General features: G+C 36.2%; 1 protein-coding gene across 3 annotated transcripts in view; it reads left to right on the top strand.

Moving 5' to 3' along the window:
- BRIP1 (BRCA1 interacting DNA helicase 1) overlaps window positions 1–20,776 on the top strand; it is a 58,230-nt gene that overhangs the window by 499 nt on the left and 36,955 nt on the right. The window contains exons 1-14 of one of the 3 annotated variants that reach the window (XM_086762881.1): window positions 106–132; window positions 1,119–1,247; window positions 1,909–2,020; window positions 2,502–2,696; window positions 3,115–3,242; window positions 3,690–3,824; window positions 9,654–9,947; window positions 10,441–10,662; window positions 11,137–11,336; window positions 14,173–14,305; window positions 14,815–14,966; window positions 15,594–15,765; window positions 15,881–16,018; window positions 16,425–16,586. In XM_086762881.1, the coding sequence (XP_086619007.1) occupies window positions 1,155–1,247; window positions 1,909–2,020; window positions 2,502–2,696; window positions 3,115–3,242; window positions 3,690–3,824; window positions 9,654–9,947; window positions 10,441–10,662; window positions 11,137–11,336; window positions 14,173–14,305; window positions 14,815–14,966; window positions 15,594–15,765; window positions 15,881–16,018; window positions 16,425–16,586 (2,136 nt within the window). In that variant the 5' untranslated portion in view covers window positions 106–132; window positions 1,119–1,154. Of the gene's footprint in view, window positions 1–105; window positions 133–1,005; window positions 1,023–1,118; window positions 1,248–1,908; window positions 2,021–2,501; window positions 2,697–3,114; window positions 3,243–3,689; window positions 3,825–9,653; window positions 9,948–10,440; window positions 10,663–11,136; window positions 11,337–14,172; window positions 14,306–14,814; window positions 14,967–15,593; window positions 15,766–15,880; window positions 16,019–16,424; window positions 16,587–20,776 lie in introns of those variants that run through there. The other 2 variants (XM_086762882.1, XM_086762880.1) reach the window with 2 other exon arrangements.

The raw sequence follows: 20,776 nt of genomic DNA, 5'->3' as shown, positions 1-20,776 counted from the left end.
CAGAGGTGGAAGGCGGGAGCGGCTCAGTCTGCGGTTTGCTGATTGGCGGCTCAGAGCCCCTTCCTGTCAGCTGATTGGCGCCGGGGCGGAGGCGGGAAGGACGGACGCTGGAGAGGGCCGCCGGCGCCGGAGGTGAGCGGCTGCCGGCCGCCTCCCGCGGGGCAGAGCGCAGCGCGTCTGTGGGGGGACCGGGCTCGCGTGGGGTGGGAGGGAAGTGGTTTTCTGGGGGCTCCTTCCTCTTAAAGAAGATCAAGGAAGCGCCCAGGTGCCTCTGTGTAGGCTGGGGCGGGGCGACACTCACGGGAGAATGACAGCAGCTGCCGCAGCGCTCCCTGCCCTCGGCCGCGGCGAGGGAGAGGAATTCTCCCCAGGGCCCGAGCTGGAGCAGGGTCACCGTGGTGTTTCCCTGGGGAGCGGCCCCCCTGTTTTGTAGATCCTGAAAACCTGTAGGAAAAAAAATTCAGTGTTTAAAAAACATTTTAGCGTGGTAGGGAAATGGACTTTCTGTTATTATCCAGATGCAAGACAATACAGAACAGTAGAGTGGATTAAACCTCATTTTCACTGTATACTGTATTACTAGTGGAAGAAAAATATTGATTTAAAACATTTCATTTCTAAAGTCAGTGTCCAGTTTTATTTTCTCATTATTATAAAATGTACAGTACGAGCTACTGTTGTCTACTGTCCCTTTGTAGTTTGCAATGTCTTGGACTTCAAGCTAATGGACCTCCAGAATTAAAAAATGGCTATTTTTAGCTGTAAAAGATCCTAAAATACTTTCCCCCCAAGGATTTGGGTTTTTATCCCAAAAATATTCAGTCTGAGAAATAGAACCTGAAGTGATGTGCGCAGTTCATTCATGCTTTTATTTAAATTGCTTAATTTACTGATGTTACTCATCAGATGGTGACAACGTGCTCTCATTTGTGACCAGGACCGAGCCTGAACTGGTGATGTGTGATATAAATTCCTGTCAGCCAGTTCTAGTTATATCCCAAACCACTTAGCCCTCTTATCAGGTTAGCAATTTCTACTTGTTTTTGTTTGATACCACGTGCTGTTTCACGCTTTGCCTGGTTGTTAGTGTTGACTTGTTAAACTATTTTTAATTGCAGATATAAACCTGAACTAAACAGGAGGAAAAAGCAGCCATGTCTTCTGATGTGTCAGAATATACTATTGGGGGAGTGAAGATCATGTTCCCTTGCAAGGCTTACCCTTCACAACTTGCTATGATGAATGCTGTAAGTAGAATTCGTGTTAGCGTTTGCTAAACAAAGAGCTTATGTTTTCAGAGCCTCCAATATCTTGAGAATTTCAGCTGTAGTGTAACTTACTGTTCTCTGTGCTGTACAATGACACCTGGCCCATGACTAGGGAATGCTGAAGTACATTTTGGATTTGGGAACACATGCTGAGACAAGTTAAGTATTATGTAATACATATGATTATAGTATAATTATAGTGATACATATAATTAGATATACTGTAATTTCATAGGTATATAAGGAGGGAATGATTTAGTAAAACATCCGTCTTCTAAACAGAACGTAACATTTCAATTTTTACTTTTTGGAGAGCTTTTTAAAATGAATTTTTACACTTTATGTCTAAACATTTTTAAACAGTTTTAACCATTTTTAAGTGTTTTTTCAAAGTGGTTTGGTTGTCTGATAGATGTTTTCAATGTTTTGTAAGACTAAAGAAAGCAAGCTAGCCCCAGCAGCCCCTGTTGCTGTTAGCAGGTAAGTGTTTCACTCTTGCAAGTGAACCTCTGAGCACTTTTTTTTTTACACTACAACAAGTGTCCTGATCTGTTTTCAGAAGTTACAGCTTTGCTAAAGGCATCCTCTTTGTTTTTTTTTTCTATTAATTCTGGTTTTGTTCTTGTTATTCTCCTTAAAGATTGTTAAGGGCTTAAATAACAAGCAGCACTGCCTGTTGGAGAGTCCTACAGGAAGTGGTAAAAGCTTGGCATTACTTTGTTCTGCGTTATCCTGGCAGCAGTCTCTGCATGGTAAGAAGTTGTCTTGGTGTCTGTTTGCCCAGTTTTTATTACCAAACTATGTTATAATGAATTACTGTTGTTTATCAGCCCTTAAGCATTTGATTTCAGGAATCCAACCAGGCCTTTGCCCACCGTTATACGTGTTGCCTTCTTGGCAAATTAAACAGTAATGGCCAGTAATATTAAGCTGGATTTAGCTACCTGTTATCATAAGCAAATTATATGGCTGTTGGAACTTTGAAAGAAAATACTTGTGTCTTGTAGTTACGCAGATGGAATTGAAAAAGAGAGGTATTTTTCACTTCTGCAAGTTGTTACGATTCTTTGCAGTCCCTCTAAGGGAGATGATAGCTTGTTCAGACTTTGTGGAGACACAGAGTTTATAGCTGGTACCTAAACCAAAGCTTTCATCTTAACTGTTTGGAAAGTCTAGTTCTGATGTGTAGTCTTGAGTAGTTTTTAATGGAAGGCAAATGACTGTGTCCTTTAGAGAAATCACTGCGTACATCGTCGTGTGAAAAGGAAGACAGAAAGCCAGAGACCTCACTGCCGTGTTGCTGTACGTGTCATTCGCAATCTAAGAGCAACGAGCCTGCAACAAGTGAGAATCATGGTGCTTCTTGTTCTTATAATAGTTCTGAAACAGGAAGTTCCATGAAACCTGGAAGCCCTCTAACGAACACAGGTAACTTCATACATAGGCAGCTAAATATTCTTGCTCCTTGCAGGAAAATAAAAGGCTAAATAATTCCCTGCTCCTTGCAGGGGGGTTGGACTTAGCTGACCTTTAAAGGTCCCTTCCAACCCAAACTATTCTATGATTCTAAAAATCTGTTTTGGAAGTAAAATAGGTAGCCAGTGATGTAAATTTTTTTTGCTTTCAAGTCAGGCACTTTTTTTTACCATCATAATAGCAGAATACTACATGATTCTGTCCTGCATGGAAATTGTAGGGAAATGGAGGTTAATGGGTCTAGAAATGTCTGATACTATTTCCTACATCATTTGTATTTATAGTAAATTCTATTTTTAGAATGTTGCCCTTATTTAATGCTTTCCTAGTTGTGGACATACCTTTTACTTTACTTCATTTTTAATTACAGAATGTAAAGAAAATGAAACGCTAGCTTCAAAGTTGTCTGCCAAAAAAAGGTTATCTCGATGTAACAATGAGAATGATGATTTTCAAGTAGACAGGAAAAGGATTCGTCCTTTAGAAACTGAGCAGCAGGTGAGCAAAGTTTTATTGGCAGTAAAATAATCCAGGTGTAGCTCAACAATGCTGTCAAATACCAACCAACATTTCAGAGAAGGGCATAAAAAATAGTTATGTCGCATCATAGTTTAGACTGACAGGGTTTTGCTCATTTTTATTGTTATTTGTTCCAAAGGAGTCCGTTGTTGCACTAAATTGTTCATAATACCATGTCCTAAACCACATCTTGCTTATTTAAATACCTAATATCCCCCAAACATATTTATTCCTAATTGATCTGTAGTATTAAGTCAAAGTATGATATTCTAGAGTTGGAAGTGCTCTTGCAAATATGTGTTAGAAACATAAGTAATACTGTCAGTGTGTTAGACTTCTGTTTTATACCTGTCAAATCACTGACTGCCACTGTAAGCACATACTTCTGCCCAGTGTGTTTGAACACAGTATTTTTTTCCCTGGCAGGTTAGAAAACGTCATTGTTTGGCAAAAGGAGTGCAGCTAGTTGATGCTTTAGAAGTTTATAATCAGAGAAAAAATGGAGAGCTGATTGTTCACTCTGAAAAAAGCGTGAAACCTACTACTTTTTCTACCAAAACAGTAAGTAATATTGCACTGTCTTTTACATCAGGACTGTTAGTACAAGAGCAATTTTTAAAAACTATTTACTGTAAAGAGATTATGCATGAAATGCAATTTGTTAAAATAGTTTCAGAAATCTGGCTGCATTACAGCCTACAGTAAGGGTTAAGTTGCTTTGAAGTAATATGTTGTCACTCTCAACGGGGAGAACTGCAGTGGCTTTTACTCCTAGTGGTGCTGTCTAAGCAATGTGGTTTGCAAAGTGTAAATTATTTCTGTGAAAGTTGTCCTTCTAAACAGTGTGTTGAACTCTTTTGCACTGTGGCTCCCCAGTAGCACAGAGTCTGGCCCAGCAATTCAGCCTGTGAGCTTTCAACCTGTGACAGCAGCTGTGCAGCAGAGAGAAATCTGTGTGTTGTATTCCAGTTTATTGTAGATTTATGGCATTATGGAAGAACTTGAAACTAGGACCATGGAAATTAAGTGGCATCAGAGTTTGTAGATTTTATTCAACGTGCCACTCGTTTTTTGCCATTTGTAGGAAATGAAACCAGCATTTAATATTAACATGTGTGCCTCTGAGACCTTAAAAAAGTAGTGTGGAGAAAGTTGGAGCAGATTGTTGCAATGTATTATAACAAAAAATAAGTAATAAATATTGCACATGATGAAGAAGAAAAATCCTGTCTTACTGTGATTTATGTTTTGGGGCTTGTTGGTTTTGTATGTTTTTTTTTTTTAGATTACCTCTTTCCATAGCAGAAGTATAACACATAAGAAGCTGAGATAAAAATATGCAGCTTTTTCTGCAGCTTTCTGCTAGGCATTTTCTGCAGTTCTTGGTGTTTGACTCATACTGATTTTCCATAGATTTTTGTTGGAGCAAAACCAGTAGAAGAAGAAATCTGAAGCAGTAGAGAGATGGATGTCGGATGCCGAGTTACGTTAGTGATGTAGTTCCTGTGAATGCTTATCAAAGGCCGTGACAGAACGGTTCTTGTCAATATTAAAATATAGGAGGATGTTATGAAATAATGACATTGTATGAGTTTGAGACAAGTATAAGAAAGGAATGAGGTCTGATCTTTATTTCTTTCTTCAGTACATAAATTTACTTTCTTGTTTCAAAAGGCAAAGAATATTCTCCCTTTGCTATATATTTTTTTGTTGTTTTATGGCAATACCCATCTGTAGGTAACTTGACTTCTCAGTTCAGGAGTTTATATGCATGTTTGGAAACATGCTCTGTTTCAACAAGCTTTTCAATTCTTCTTCCACCTCTTCCAACAGCACTCGTCTTTTTTTGTACGTCCTAAATTAGCTTCTATTTTAAGCAGTGTATGTTTTAACTTCAAGAGCTGTTTTCCAGTATACTGTACTTTTGTAAAGACAAAAGAAGCCAAAAGCTTTAAGGCACTGGGAGCTAAATCTTTTCTTGTCAAAAGTGAATCTGTGTTCTAGGTCGTTTGATGGAAAGTAATTTTCGTTAGTTTTGGAAAGCTCTGTAGATTTTTGAGTAGGATTTGAAATGCTTTGTGCCGCTGAACTTCGGTTGGTTTTTTGAAATAGAAACGCCAGCAGAGTGTGCTGTTGATTTTCAGATAAGACGAGCTTTTTTTTTTGGGTTGTAAAATTTGCTTTGGTACTTTGGTGTGGGTATTTGAAGAACTTGATTTACAACTTCTAGAAATTTCATGTAGTGAAGAAAACTGAAAACTTTTAGTGTGGATAAGCTAACTGTTAAATAATAAAATACTGAATCATGATCTGATTTTCTAAGAAAACTCTTCGTTTCTGTAACAGTAGTTTAGCTGTACATGAATGTGTTACAATGAGCTATCCGTGGGTCTGACAGTACAGTGTAACTGTTCAACTATACTGTTTACTACTTCTTTAGAAAGAGGTAACCTAAGAAGAAATAGAAGTGTTTATTTCTGTTAAAGTGTCCTTTTAAGAATGAAAGGAGTGTTTATGTCTTTGTAAAGGAGCTTCTCTTTAAGAATGAAAGAATAAGGTATTATTGTCCAGTGCTGAACTTTTACTTTAGCAGATTGAGAACTTGTCTAGTATCAAGGAAGAGTTGCAGAAAGTAAGACCTTATTTATCATTAGTAGTTCTGCGGCTTAACTACATTAAGACATGAAGAGCATCACAGCATAGGCTGTTAGGTATAAAAATGCTTTTCTAGGATAGCTTATGAAAAAAAGGTTAGCTGAGGTTTTGTTCAATACTTATTATAATGGACTATGTATTTAGGATGATGTAATAATGCAATAACAGTATTTTCTTAATCAGTGAGATAACCCTGCCCTTGTATAACTTGTGTTTTCCTGTGGTCAATCCTGTGCTTAAAGCAAATTTATTTTCTTGTCAAATCCTTTTTATAGCCTGACAGAGAGGGGGGGTGGGTTGGTTGTTGTAAGAGCATGAGATGATTGCTGCATCAGAGCAGCACCCGTAGATTCAGTGGGTGAGGATCTTCTGGCCAAGGTGACTGCTGTTCTTAGCTGCTTTCAGTCCAGAGCCTGGGAATCCATTTCTCTCCTTCTGCTGTTAATTCTTGCAAGAGAGGGTAGTTCTAGTGTGAGTTTAGATGAGAAATTGTACCCTTACAGTACTTTCTTGATTACTTCTGTCAAAGCATACGGTCTGAGAAACTGGGGCAGCTGGGTTAAGGAATCCCCATTTATACTAGGTAAAAAAAAGTAAACAGTAAATGGAGAGTAGTGTAACAAACACTTGGGGTATCAAAAAACAACTGTGAAAAGAATCTGTCTTAATGTGCTAGCCCCTTACAGTTTAACATATTGCTTACAACCTTCACAATGGAGTTCGAGTGACTTCTGTTACACATTCCAGGAGACTGGCAGCCTGTTACAATCAGGGTCTGGACTCCAGAATAGGCTAATTTACCACGATGGGATGAAGAAAGTTGTGGATTTGTATTACATGCTCTCACCTGACACCGTATCTGATCCTTTTGCTGCTGATTGACGTTTTGAATGAGCTCTTTGAAGCAAGTTCCAGCTTAATTAAAACGTTTGCTTGGTTAGCAGTGATCTGTGAAAGCCTGTGATAAATATTGAACTGGGTTCACCTGCTGGTTACTGGGAGAGGATAAACAGCTGCTTTGTGTACTTTAATCAAGAGGCTGCAGCAGCAGCAGAATGCTCTGCTTTTTGAGAGCTTATAAAGGAATAGTTGAAAAGCTCTGGTAATGTCACTGCTGATATCTTACTAGATTGTGCTTGTGTGATATTTCACACAGGAGGCATTCACGGCTGTAGCATTTAGATGGGTTTGTAACCGGGAAATGTAGATGAAGATATGAAGAGCTCCTCTTATCTCTTTGTGTTTCAAAGATCACAGCCTCAGTGTTTGTTTAGCTCAATTTTACACGTAGGACAGGTTGGTGGACTTGATTGTTCTTTTTTTTAATCAGACTTCCACTTTTTTTCCGTATAAATATTGATGTGATAGGCTGTTTTATCTACCCACTGACAGAAGTAAAAACAAGCTGGATTAGACTAAGATCCATATAGTCTGGTACCTGATCTCTAACAGCGTCTGTTACTGGATGTTTCTGATTAAATACTGCAGAAGTAGAGGAGTATTTTTTTTTTCTCTCCTCTCCCAAATTAAAATCTCTATTCCAGTTTCAAACAGCTGAAAACAGATCAGTTCTGAAGCTCGAGGCTATTATTAAATACTTTTCTGTTGTCTTAATTATTTCTACTCAGGACATTTCCCCCCCAGTTCTTTCATAAATAAATTGACACAATTTCTAATTTTATTATATTTTAACCAGTATCTCAGTCTGGCCCCGATCGGGGCTGAACTACGACAGTGTTGTGAATCTAAAAATTTATATTTTCTGAGGTGACACTGCTGTGGGAGCTGCCATATTGGAGTTACCACTTTGTTCAGCTGGAGAGTATTCTCTTTCCTTTTGCTGTAGTAATGGGAGATTAACAACACGTTTGATTTTGCTATGTGATATTGACAGTAAATTCTTTTTATAGAAATACTAAAACCAAACTGTTTTAATTCAATAAAATTTAAATATGCTCAAGCCATTTTCCGAAGGATAACTAAGAATTCAAATGCAAGTTGACGTAGATGAATAATGTGCAAATAACATGAAGAACTCAACTTTTAAACTGTATTTTAACCATTTTCTTAAAGTTACTTTTCATTATAAAGGACCTTCTAAAAAGATTTTATTTATCATGTCTTTTGGGCTGTAAGTGTTAATGGTATGGTATCATCTCTGAATTCTGTGTATTCTTTTTACCTCTGAAAACACAATCTGACTTGAATTAAAATGAAAAGATAAATGTGTGTTCTTAAGGCCCTACACAGTAAGTAAACTGCTTCTGTTGTATTAATTGTTAGCATGGTAGTGTGGTTTTCATTATTTCAAAGAACAAAATAGCCTATAGATGATAGAAATATCAAGGTACGACTTGCATTGCAGTTTTCTGTGTGAGTACAAACAGTTGAGCATTGCCACATATGTAACATATACCATATGTCAGCTGTTTCCTGCTTCGCTGTTGACAAGAGCCCCATTCATAACTCTTCTTTTTATCCCCTCAGTGAATAAGTAATTATTCAATATAGAAGGCAGCGTATTTGGAACTGGCTATTTAATGTGGCAGCACACCGTAATGAAATCTGCTGTTACTGGCAACCTGAGAGGGGAATGTAACAATTCCAGCGTGGGTGTAACTTTAGCTGCTTTGAGGGCCTGTTTATTTGGCACACCAGTGAACCTTTTATCCCAGTGAGTGACAGCTCCAGAAGGGTTACATTTACATGTATTGTAATATTTAATGGCGGACAAGGCAGAGTGGGACTAAGGGTAACACGAACTTGCTTTTCCTCAGAGCGGAGGCTAAAAGACAGCTTGATCCCCAGAATTGTGGTGTAACACATGGCGTGACTTAGCAGTTGTTTATAACAGATAATCTTACTGATCACAATTAAAAGGGAAGGGAGGAGTATTTGAGCGGGCAACTACATGTTGTTACTTGCACTGTCACCTGAAAACCAAGAACAAACTCTCTTACATTAGAAGAATTCATTGTTTTTTATGGGAGATGTGTGTGGACATGGCTACTCAGGAGTTATTTTGTTTTCCTTATGTCTTTTCACACTAGTTATTACAATTTCATGACAGTTGTTCCAGTATTTTATATTATTAAAGATGATGCTTCTCAAGAAATAAAAAAACCAGGCTTTTAACAAATATTTTACAAGATTAGGTTCTGTTTAGAATTATTCCTTTTTTTATCTTTTATTCTGATAGTTACTAGATGGCCTTTGACATAATGGCATGGCAAACATGTTTCTAACAGAGAGTATACCATGTAGTCTGTTTTACCTGCAAAGAGATTTCTTTAAACTGTCCAGATTTGTTCTACTTGCTTTAAGGAAAAACGTACTCAGTATTTTAATTTGGGTGTCCGGTTCCACGGTTTCTTCATTGAAGGTGCTGAACACTTGTTTTTCTGTAACAGGAGTGTCCTTATACTGAAGCTTAAATGAGAGAAGTTTATTTGCATTATTCACACGTGTAAATACTCCATTGGAATAATCATTCTTTGTACAACTGAGTTATGATAAAGTTGTATCTAGTGATTGCTAGAAGGCTTTAAGATTTTCAGATGTGAGGACACGGTGTGGATGCTTTAACATTTTTAAACTTTTTACGGTTTGATAGGCCAACCTGGTGATTTACCAGGCTATCCTGAACTATCCTAGAGGCCCTTTTCGAAATAAGCCGATTTAGCATGTTCGTTTTACCGTGGGATTTTGTTAATCTTTTTCTGTTTTGGATTGCAGTCTTCTGCTCCTTGCACTGAGTGTTCCTGTTCTTCTGGAAAAGAAACTGATAAAGATACTAGTAATACAAAGAAGAAAGCAAATGGAGATCGGTTGTTCATTCCCAAAATTTTTTTTGGAACACGAACGCACAAGCAAATATCCCAGATTACCAGAGAGTTGAAGAGAACAGCGTTTTCCAGTGTCCCTATGACAATTCTTTCTAGCCGGGATTACACCTGTATTCATCCGGTGGTATCTAACAGTGGTAGTAACAGGAATGAAATGTGTGTGGAGTTGCTGGAAGGAAAACATGTAAGTAATTTTGTATCAGAAAATGAGCATTCATTTAAATATTTTAAAATGAAAGGTAGTTGACCAGTTGGAATGAGTAACATTTTTGACTTCTTTATACTATGTTATTTAAACAAATTACCAGAGATGTTTAACCATTGTTAGAAAATGTTGATACGTGGTATCAATATGGAATAAATATCTGATAATAGGAATAATATTTATGACTGCAAGGTTAACGTTCTCAGTAAGAACTAAGTTGTCTTCGTTTTATAGATGAAGAAGAAAGTATCCTTCATCAATGTACATTTTAGGAAAATGGGTTTGCTTTCTTTCTGACACAATGCATTTTTCGTTATTGTCCGACATAAAAAGCAGCTGTTAGAAATGCTTCCAGGAAATAGTCAAATGCATGTAACAGCTTGGAGGATTTAAGCTTACTTGTTTTTTCATTATTTTTTGTATTTCAGTATTTTTTTGTAACCAATAACTATCTCTGCTTACTTGCTTTTAGGGCAAGTCCTGTCTTTACTACCATGGTGTTCATAAACTCTGTGAACACCATGCCCTGCAGTCTGCACATGGGGTGTATCGGGCTTGGGACATCGAAGATCTAGTGAGCCTGGGAAAGAAGCTTCGTGCCTGTGCATATTTTGCAGCCAGAGAGCTCATGGTGGGCGCGGATATTGTATTTTGTCCTTATAATTATCTCCTAGACCCACAGATACGGGAGAGTGTAAGTACATTTGTAAGAAAGATTGCAAAAACTGAAGTTAAAGAGAAGTTAAAAGACCACGTAATGTTCAGTGGCCATGGTCGTCTTTTATTTTTTTTTTTTTTCCTCCTCAGAAAAAAAAAAAAAAGAGCATTTCTGTTTTCCAAATACTGCTTCCACTGATGTCATACTCTAGCTGATCAGTCACATGCCTTTTTCAATGGAAAAGGAAACCCTTGTAAACTTCACAATTGTTTGGTTTATGGACAGTGTGATAGGTTCCGATTATATTGATCCAGGCTGAGATGAGGCTTTCCCTCTCCTCCTGCCTCTGGTTATTTTCTGGGTTACAGAAATTGAGTGAAAAAGTTGAAAATTTTCTGTTGCTTACACTGTGATGCAGAACATGCACTTTTTAAAACAGGTTCCTGTTAGTTGCTTTTTCTTGTTAATGTCTTTCACTCTGCTTTACTAGGTAATAATTTTATTTTTTAGATGGAAATTAACCTAAAAGGCCAAGTAGTCATTTTAGATGAAGCCCATAATATTGAGGACTGTGCTCGGGAGTCAGTGAGCTACAGTGTTACAGAAAATCAACTGAGAGCTGCTCGAGAAGAGCTGGATTCCATGGTCAATAACAACATCAGGCAGAAGGATCATGAGGCCCTGCGGGCGGTGTGCTGCTCTTTGACAAAGTAAGGCAACTCTTTCTAATTCCATTATATCCATTAGTATTTTTTACAAGTATATTTAAATTCCTTTTGCAGGTGCAATTTGCTGGCTACTATGTTGCATCAGATAAAATGCAACAGAAGAGTACTTCAAACTAGGCAGTCACCTGATTTTTATTCATTTGAGGAATCCAGAGGGGTTTGATCTATTAAAAAAAAACAAACCTCTTGTCTTAAAGGCAGGCCTTGAAATTATGTTTTGAAAAGTGTGTTATGGTCTTGAATGATGTGCTGATCTTTGTGGAGCTTACTGTCCTAGTTTGTGAAGTTCTGTATGAAAATTCTATGCAAGATAAATAGTTTTTATCTTTCACATGCTTCTGTTCGCTTATTTGACAAATAGTAATGGCATTATTTTGTCATTAATGGCATTAATTAGTTCACGTTCGTAAAATGCTTTCAGAGGCAAAAGTTTTTTGGTGGAGTGGGAACATGAGAAAGTTGAAACAATCTCAGAAGAGGCTGTCGCCACTAGAGAATTTCGAATTCTGCTCTGTAGCCCTTAATTTTTAAACCATTCTTTTGAGGGATCCAGGAACTGAAGTCGTTCAGAAACACACTGCTAATGAAACCTCAAACAACAAAGTCAGCAGAATAAAAGGGAATAATGATACAAGTGGCTTTGAAGCTAACTGAACTCGGATTCAGTGCATGTCAAATCATCATTTGGTTGCATTAGTGGTTGGTGAAATAGACTTTGTGGTACACTGCAGCAAGTAGTTCACCATTTTTCCTGTCCTTTCTCTATTCTGAGAGTTAATGTCTATGTGTCCCAGAGACAAGCGACTTTTTTCTTTTTTTGCAGAAGCTAATTCTCCTACCTTGGATATTTCAAATGTTAAATTTTAGTAAAAGATGAGAACAGCACGGCTGGAGATTTGATTGCCTCAAGGTTTTTAACCTTATCAGAAAAACTAAGGTTGATTGTCTTGGCAAATCTGCCAGCAGCATGAAAAGCAGTTGCTGCAAAGCAGAAGGCTGGGTGTAAATAGCCAGTAATTGGTAAAATGCTGTTGAATAGTGACATGGCTTTGCCAAATGCATGGGTAATTAGAAAAATCTTATTTAAGTTATAAAGATCCTGGGCCCTCATTCCAGAAAGCACTTAAGCATGGGCTTAGTGCCACAGAGGTGCTAACATGACCTTTCTGAGGAATTTGAAGATAGAGGTGTACTGGCAAGCTTTTCTGATGAGATGCAGAGTTACCAGGACAAATTACTGTGTTCAATGGAGTAAGCTGTATCAACAAGGGGATTTTCTGATAGAGAGGGAAGGGGCAAGTGTACTTTCTTGAATTGAAGGCATGTTTGTAACATTCGTTAAATCTTTTCCTGAAAACATTGCATACAACAATTTAAATTTCAAAACCATAGATATCTTTCTGGGAATCAAGCTAATTTTATTTATGTTTACTGCTTTACTCTAAAAATAAATTAACAGGTATTTCAAATAAATGCTTTAACGTTAAATTTAGTTGGATGGAATTTATTCTAGAATTTGCTGGTTTGTGGTATTTTAGTATTAGGAAAGTTACTGTGTTGAGTTTGTATTTGTGTTTATGGCATGACCATTTTAAAAATATGTGATGATGTTTGAAGTTCAGAATACGGAAACAGAAGTTCTACATTTATTGAAATGTAAATCCATTTCATTTCTTTCATGGTGGCCTTCTGCTAATTTTAATTCCAAGTCTTTTTTATGTTATGTTTGAGGAAGTGGGGCAGAGTACTACACTGGTGAAGTTCTGCCTGTGTTAGTGATCATCATTCCTTAATAAGATAAAGCAAATTATAGCCAAAGAAGTGATTGTCATGGTAGTATTTATGGGGTTTCGTTTGCATTTGACCTGGCAAAAGGAAAGGTTTTTTAATTATTCCATTGATCAGATTATTTGCAGTGACAGGACAGGAAATCTGGAACTGAAACGGTCACTAAGCCTTGTTGCTTTAGTTGATAATGATTAACTGATTTTACAGAAAAATATTTTGAACTGTTGTAGAAATGACAGCTGTCTTTCTGATGCCTCCTGCTGGTTGATGGAACAGACAGTTCCTGCAATTCCTGAGAGGGAGGAAGCTGCGCGGAGGGAAGGTCTTGTAATACTGCAGGGATGATGAAGGACACGTACAGTTACAGAAAATTTTAGCTGTGCCACGAATGAGATGATTTGCATGTTTAAATCATGTTTTAGAAAGTCCTGTCATGTTTTGCTTTGTATGCACAATTAGAATTCTGCTTAATTTTCAAATTGTAGCAGAGTTACAGATACCTGTAGGTAGGTTGAAATACATGCTTTTTACTGCCCCACCTTCCCTTACTGTATATAAATATTAAAAGTACTCATTTCATGCCTCAATATTTGTTCTTAACAGGAAAGCCTGCAGTAGACAGGGATGATAAAACCGATTTACATCAGTTAGAGTAATAAAGAGTGGCTTTAAAAGTAGAGCTGAAATCTTTCTTAAAGAAGCCTGACATGTTACATCATAAGAACCTATAATATTTTAATATTTTTTCATATAATAAAGGTATTATATTATGATAAAATATAAATGTATAGGGACACACTTTCCTCTCACTTCAGTGAGCTGCATCAAGAGCAGTTCTGTAGAAATTAGTTCAACAGTGAAAAACTGGCATAAGGAGGAGCAGAGTCTCTCTACTTAGATGTAGTAAAATATTTATCATCACCAGAGAAGTCTGGTGCAATTTTTGAGGGTTTTTTTTTGTTTTGTTTTGTACCTGCAAAATATCTTTAAAATTAATTCTAAATTATTTTTTTTTCTCTCTCATTTACAGCTGGTTACAGGAGAGCTCTAGTCAACTAGTAGAAAGAGGGTATGAAACTTCCTGTAAGGTCTGGAGTGGAAAAGAAATGCTCCCCATTTTGCACAAAATGGGAATAACTGGTATTACTTTTCCCATTTTACAGGTAATGTATGCATATAAGTACCACAGTGCATAATACTGAAGCTGTTAGACGTCTTAAAATGTACATAAGTAAAATGTGAGCAGATCTTTTAATTTACTGCAGTATTTAAAAGCTGTCTGAAAATGATACCTGATGAAAACCAGGAGTAATTCACTTGAGCTGCTGGAATTTGTGGAGAATCAATGTTTTGAAGGATACAACTGATCACGTACAATTATTTAAATTGAACCATTGAGTCACTGACAGTTTTGTCTGTTCTATCCATCTGCGTTTTTATTGGCTGTTGAAAATCTATTTACGCTATTTTCAAGCTTATCTCTCCTTTCTGTGTAAGCCAAATGTTACAAGTGTTGTTAATTTTCCTTTCCAATTCTATCTTCTGTCTGACTTTATAGGTATCTTAGGTGAACTTTTAAAACAGTGTGCTGGTAGTCTTGTATCTGTATTAGCTTTGGTTTTAGGGAGATACTTAGAATCTTCTTAATCTGGAATTTGTTTGCGTCTTATAGAAACATCTTGCTACTGTCCTGGAAAAAGAAGAAAAAATATCAGTGCTTGGTAAAGAGGAACTTATTGAGATACCAGTAGTAAGCCCTGCCACTCAGATTGTGCTGAAAGGATTATTCATGGTTCTTTTATGTCTTTTTAAAGATAATAGCAGGTCAGTGGAAATACATGACCTGAGCTGTGTGGTGGTGTTTAATTTAGCTGCTGTGCCAAACTGCTTCTTTCAGTCGTGAGCACCTCAGTTGTGGTGGCTCACTTCTGAGCAAAACTAACATTTCAGAAAGCTTTGAATAATCTATTTATGTGGGAAGAATTTGAATACTACCAAATAATGTTTTCATTCATAAATGAACTCAAATATTGAAGAAATTTATTTGAAGGTTAAGTGTAAATTAAATATGCATGGGTTTTGTGTTTCTGCATGGCACTTATTTGACTGCCTTGATATATTGGCTACTGATACCAGTTACTAAAAATTTCTGATTTAAACTTTATTTTGAAATATTAATTACTGTAAAGTTTCACTGTTTTTTTTTTTTTTTATGAAAGGGAAACTGGCAGCTCTTGAAATCTTAAATTTTGGACAGTTGCGTACTTCTAGCGAATACTTTTTTACACACTGCATGGTCCACAGCTTTTCTATTTTTAGACAATATACTGCATACAATTTTTTAATACTTAAATTGTAAATGCATTGTAGCAATAATGTCTTGCTTTTTATGAGCTTAATGCTTAATTTGATTGCTTAATTGTAGTTTTATTCATATTTATCTCTATATAGGTATGCAGATGACTACAGAGTTGCTCTACAACAAACTTACGCTTGGATGAGTGAAAACCAACTTGATGTTTCAGATACAAGTGCCTTCTTTACACGACCCAAGCATAAAAGGAGTTCGCGGCAGAAGACTGTAGTCCACATGCTTAATTTTTGGTGCTTGAACCCTGCTGTGGTAAGCCAAGTGCGAAGAAGAAAGCCTTAAGTAATTTGAGTGATACCAAATACCTATAAGATATTGAGGTGATTGTATTGGATTGTCTAATTCCTTCTTTCCTTCTCCAACCTAGGCTTTTTCAGACTTAAGTGATGTTAGAACAATTGTTCTGACATCTGGTACGCTCTCTCCAATGGATTCGTTTTCTTCAGAGCTTGGCGTGAAGTTTTCTATTCAGCTGGAGGCAAATCACGTTATTCGGAACTCACAGGTAAACTTCTGCCGTATGTTCCCTCTCCTGAGGCGTAATGCTGACCGTTGTAAAAGAAATATAACTTGCAAATAAAAATGATGACGAACCCATTCTTTAAGTAAAAAGAAAGGTACAGAACAGACTATTGCTTGGATTAATGCAATTGTAAAGTCAATTTTCAAATGAAAAAGGAGGCAATTTTTAGATGCGTGCTTCCCCCGAAGCATTGAAGTAATGCTATTTTGGTAAGAGCTGTCTTTTCTCAGTTATTGCACTTACTCTTTTTAAATGCTGGAATTAATTTGTTTAGAAATATCTCAATATTTTCCTTCACATTTAAAATTTCATTATTTAACCTAATGTAATTTAATGCCATTTAGGTAGCATATTTTAGAATTAACTTTTAAAATATGATATACACCAGGTTTGGGTTGGCACCATTGGAGCAGGCCCTAAAGGTCGGAAGTTGTGTGCCACGTTCCAGCATACAGAGACCTTTGAGTTCCAAGATGAGGTGGGAGCGCTTCTGCTTTCGGTGTGTCAAACAGTTGGCCAAGGAATTTTGTGCTTTTTGCCATCCTACAAGGTAAGGAAATCTTAATTCATATTCTTCCTCTAAAAACACACCCACTCTACTTGAAAACGTACTATGTAATCTTTTGGTTTATGCATCAACATATATAAATGTTTATAAAATAAATGTAATAACACATTGTGATTGCAGTATATTGTAATTTCTTGGATCTCATGTTGGCTGGCATATAGATTTGTTTTCATGAAGAAGCATGTTCATATTTGTTTTCAGCAGATGTCTGTATCTTTCTTAATGAGTACTATTTATTTGATGAGCTTTACCAAACAAGAAAAGCTCAGACTGATCTGCAGGTTTTTCTTAAAATGTTTCCCTGAATGTTTTGAAATTACTTATGAAAAAAACCAACCAACCAAAAAAAAGTCCTCTATGTAAGTGCATATCATGGAGGGAAACTTTATATTAACTTATAAGTCAGCAGCAAGAATGCCTTTGCATGTTCTTTGTAAGCTCTTTGAGTGCAGTATTCATCCAGTTAATTTCTTCTTTCCTTGTTTCTTGTTCCATTTCACTGCGTTGGAGATTCTAGTATATTTTTCTTGAGCCAGGTGGGAACTGCTTACTGGCCTTGGCTGAAAGGAATCAAATTTCTCCATTTCAAACTATGTAATATCTAATTTCACTGACAACAGATATCTAATTATGGCTAATCTGTACCTCACAGAAGTTCTGCTTTCTTCTCTATTAGTTCCTACTGTTATTTATGGTCAGCTCTAAGGAACAGGAATATAAACCTGTAATATAATTCTGTAATTCATGCCTGTTTTTCTTGTAATACTTGCAAGATAGTGACTTTTTTTCATTTTAAACCATCATTTATGATTTTAAAAAATCCTCTCAACAGACAAAACAAAATCTTCTCAAAAAAAAAAGGCAAAAAAATCCTACCAAATGAACCGAAACCCCAGCCTAATGGCAATAAAGGTTTCAAACTATTTCCCTCATCTCTAAGGTTCCTTAACAGAGAACATTTTGAAAAATGAAACAAACAAATTCTTCGTTTTTACAAAATGTTCGTGGTTTATTATTAAATTGAAGAGGCTGCAAAGCAGGGTGTTTTTCTTTGCCAAGTGTCTATAAAGAACTGCAGTCATCGGTGCAGTTACTGACAGTAACCATTAGGTGACCACATTAGACCAGGGAATGTACAGTCAGTGAAAAAAACAGATAACTGAGTATAAATTTACTTAACCTAGCTCCAAAACTCTGCATTTAGCTCACAAAACTGTGCACTTGTATGCAAAGTTAACGATCTGAAAATAATTTTTTGCATTCAATTTATTTAATAATTTAAATGATAGCATATTTCAGTTTTCAGTATCGTCATTATTCTTTTACTAAACTGTATAATGTTGGACAATATGTGATGGTTGATGTTATGTATACAGACCTGACAAATATTTATGAGAGCTTTTATGAGAATAGTAATCTGAATTGAAAGTATAGAGAGACTTTGTAATGACATTTAATAAAGAAGGAAAGAGATTGCTGGACAGCTCTGGTTCCCTTCCCCCTCTCGCTGCCCTTATGTTTTGCTGAAAGGTCACCTCGCTAAACACGTTGAGTGTTGGGTTTTTTTTTCTTTGTGGGAACACTTCCATGGTCTTAGCGAAAGTATTGATAAATATAAATTGCAGACAATTGAAGGATGATATTTTAAAATCACATTGCCAATATTTTTCTATTGATGCCCTTTTTCATTCTACTTCTTTTATTCTGGATTGGGTTGCCTCTAAGTCTGAGATTAATATGTTGACAACACAGCGTAATGTAAGCATAAGCATATTAGTACAGGGAAAACAAGGTATTTTTCTTTTGTCATCATACAGAATATTACTTACCTCCACATTTGCGTTTCAAAACTGATTATATTCATGGGGAAATTGCTACACCTCTTTAAAAGCTGCAGTTTTTTAAAGAAATTGTTCAAGGCTATCAAGATCTGATTAATATACATGGTCATGTACCTCACTAAATTAGCTATTGTGAGCTGAGCAGATTTTCTGAGGGCTCAACCTGTTTTATAAAGTGGAGTTTCAGCTTTGGAATAAGTGAAAAATAAAGTCTTTTGAAACATCTGGAAGGCTGAGGGCAATGCTCTGAATTTTGAGTATCATCTATCCAGGAGATTTGATGGAGCTTGAATTTAGGCATTTATGTTGGATTTCAGTTTGGGTACACTTACAGATCCGTTTTTTTAGTTCAACGTTGTGGCTCAGCAATGATGTCCTTTGTTGTGCACTGCTGGCAGAAGCCCTGCTTCTTCGATGGCTCTGTTTCAGTACCTTACTTTCAGCACTCATGCTGCACATTTTTATCTGTTTACCTGAAAACCTCTTTGACAGTTTCCCCTAATGATTTTGCTTTGTATGTAAAGCTAATTTTATTTTTTCTAATTTTCTTTTTATCTTGTCATTATTAATTTAATTCAGGTATTAAATTGTGTGTACTTCCCTTGTTTGTATATAAGAATGCTAGGGACAGAAGAAGCATGTTACTGCACTTGGATTCACTTCTGTTCAATTTGAATTTCATAGACTTTTGTTGACTTCAATAAAATATCGGTGTATATTCTTTTTTTGTTGTTGTTGTAAGAATTGTAAACCAACACTTTTTTGACCTCAAGCTGTGGGAATAGAAAGTGTGGAGGGTGTAACACCTGCCACGGGAGGCGGAAATTGAGAACCCTGCCTGGTGATGTTGGGACTGTCCATCCTCTGTTTGTTTGGGTTTTTTAAATAAAAGCAGCAGAAAGAGCTCAATGCAATGTTGTGGGAAAAGTCTGCCACCTTGTTATCTGTGTATGATTTGAAATTACTAGATGCAGTGTGAATACAAAAAAACCAATAGTAGATAAACTATCTTAATCAAGTATTTGAATAAACATGTTTTTCTTTGAAGAGTGACTGTGTAAAACATACATATGACAAATATCCTAGGTTAATAATGCGATGGAGGCAAATGTATGGATGAGAAGAAAACAGTACATCAGGTATACATCTCCACATTCAATAAGTGTCTGTGTTATGGACAGCTACGATGACATGTTTCATGAATGGAATTGTCTACAATAACAAAAAAGTTTTTATTGTCAATATCGAAGCTCTGGCATGTTGACTTTTTAAAAATAAGCTTGATCTTAACATTTACTCAATTGCAAACCTGGATCATTTTCAGGGCTACTAAAACTGGTGATATTATGCAACAAAAATGCATTTATGTGAAAATCAGTAGCAACTCCTGCAAAAACACTCTATAAAAGAGAATATCAGAAGGCGCAAAGATTACTCAGAAATGTAAGATGCTTTTAAACAAGATTAAGATAAGGACCATTAGGGTTCATGTCGCCGACCTGTCTGCATTAAGATATATCTTGCCTGGTGCCTGCATCTTGGATGATTCATTCAATATGTGTCATATCAAAGTCAAGGTATCCAGCAAGGAGAAAAATGCTAATGCTTATAAATTTTAGTGATAATCCATCATGATGAATTAACTGACCTTTCTTTAGTAGCTTTTTTACAAAATAAGCTTTGGACAATAATGTTAATGTTGGTGGTTTTGTTTTTGGTTTTTTTTTTCCTGTGATGCATTGTTGGTTAATTTGCGTTTGCTAATTGTTGAGCCGTAACTTGGAAGTAAAATTTATAAAGTAAGATGGTTGCTCAAAAGGGTTTGAATTAATTTTTTTTTTATCAGTAAAACTTATGAACTGATGAGTATTCTTTGCTTGAGAATCCAGAATTTGTTTAGTGCTTTTTTTTTCTTCTACACCTTTAAGATGTAGTGTTCTCTGTTGATTCAGATTAATCTATTTCTTTTAGATCTACTTTCCTTTTTATAAAAGCTTTAACTTTTGTGGTCAAATAGCTGTTTTACTTGGTAGCTGCACAGTGTTGCTGTGTATTTTGCATTATACTGTATCAAATAGTTTTATAGAGGGAAATACCTTGGGAAAAAATGAAGAGAATTTCAAGAAATAGTAGGCTAAAAAGTTAGAAATAGCAATTACTTTGTTGTCTGTCTTGTCAACCTCTTAGAAGTGACTGAATGACCTAAATCTACATTTTAAAAGTTATTTTCTATGCTCCTTATGAAGCATTTGTATCCAAATGTCTGTAAAATAGATACTTTTTTTTTTTTTCCCCATACCAGTTGGTTACTGTTTTAAAATGCAAGTGACA

This window comes from Chlamydotis macqueenii, chromosome 19 (genome assembly GCF_036417535.1).
Source record: "Chlamydotis macqueenii isolate bChlMac1 chromosome 19, bChlMac1.mat, whole genome shotgun sequence".
NCBI classification, from domain to species: domain Eukaryota; kingdom Metazoa; phylum Chordata; class Aves; order Otidiformes; family Otididae; genus Chlamydotis; species Chlamydotis macqueenii.
Note: the sequence above shows the minus strand (reverse complement) of the source record. Positions and strands in the feature narration are given on the sequence as shown.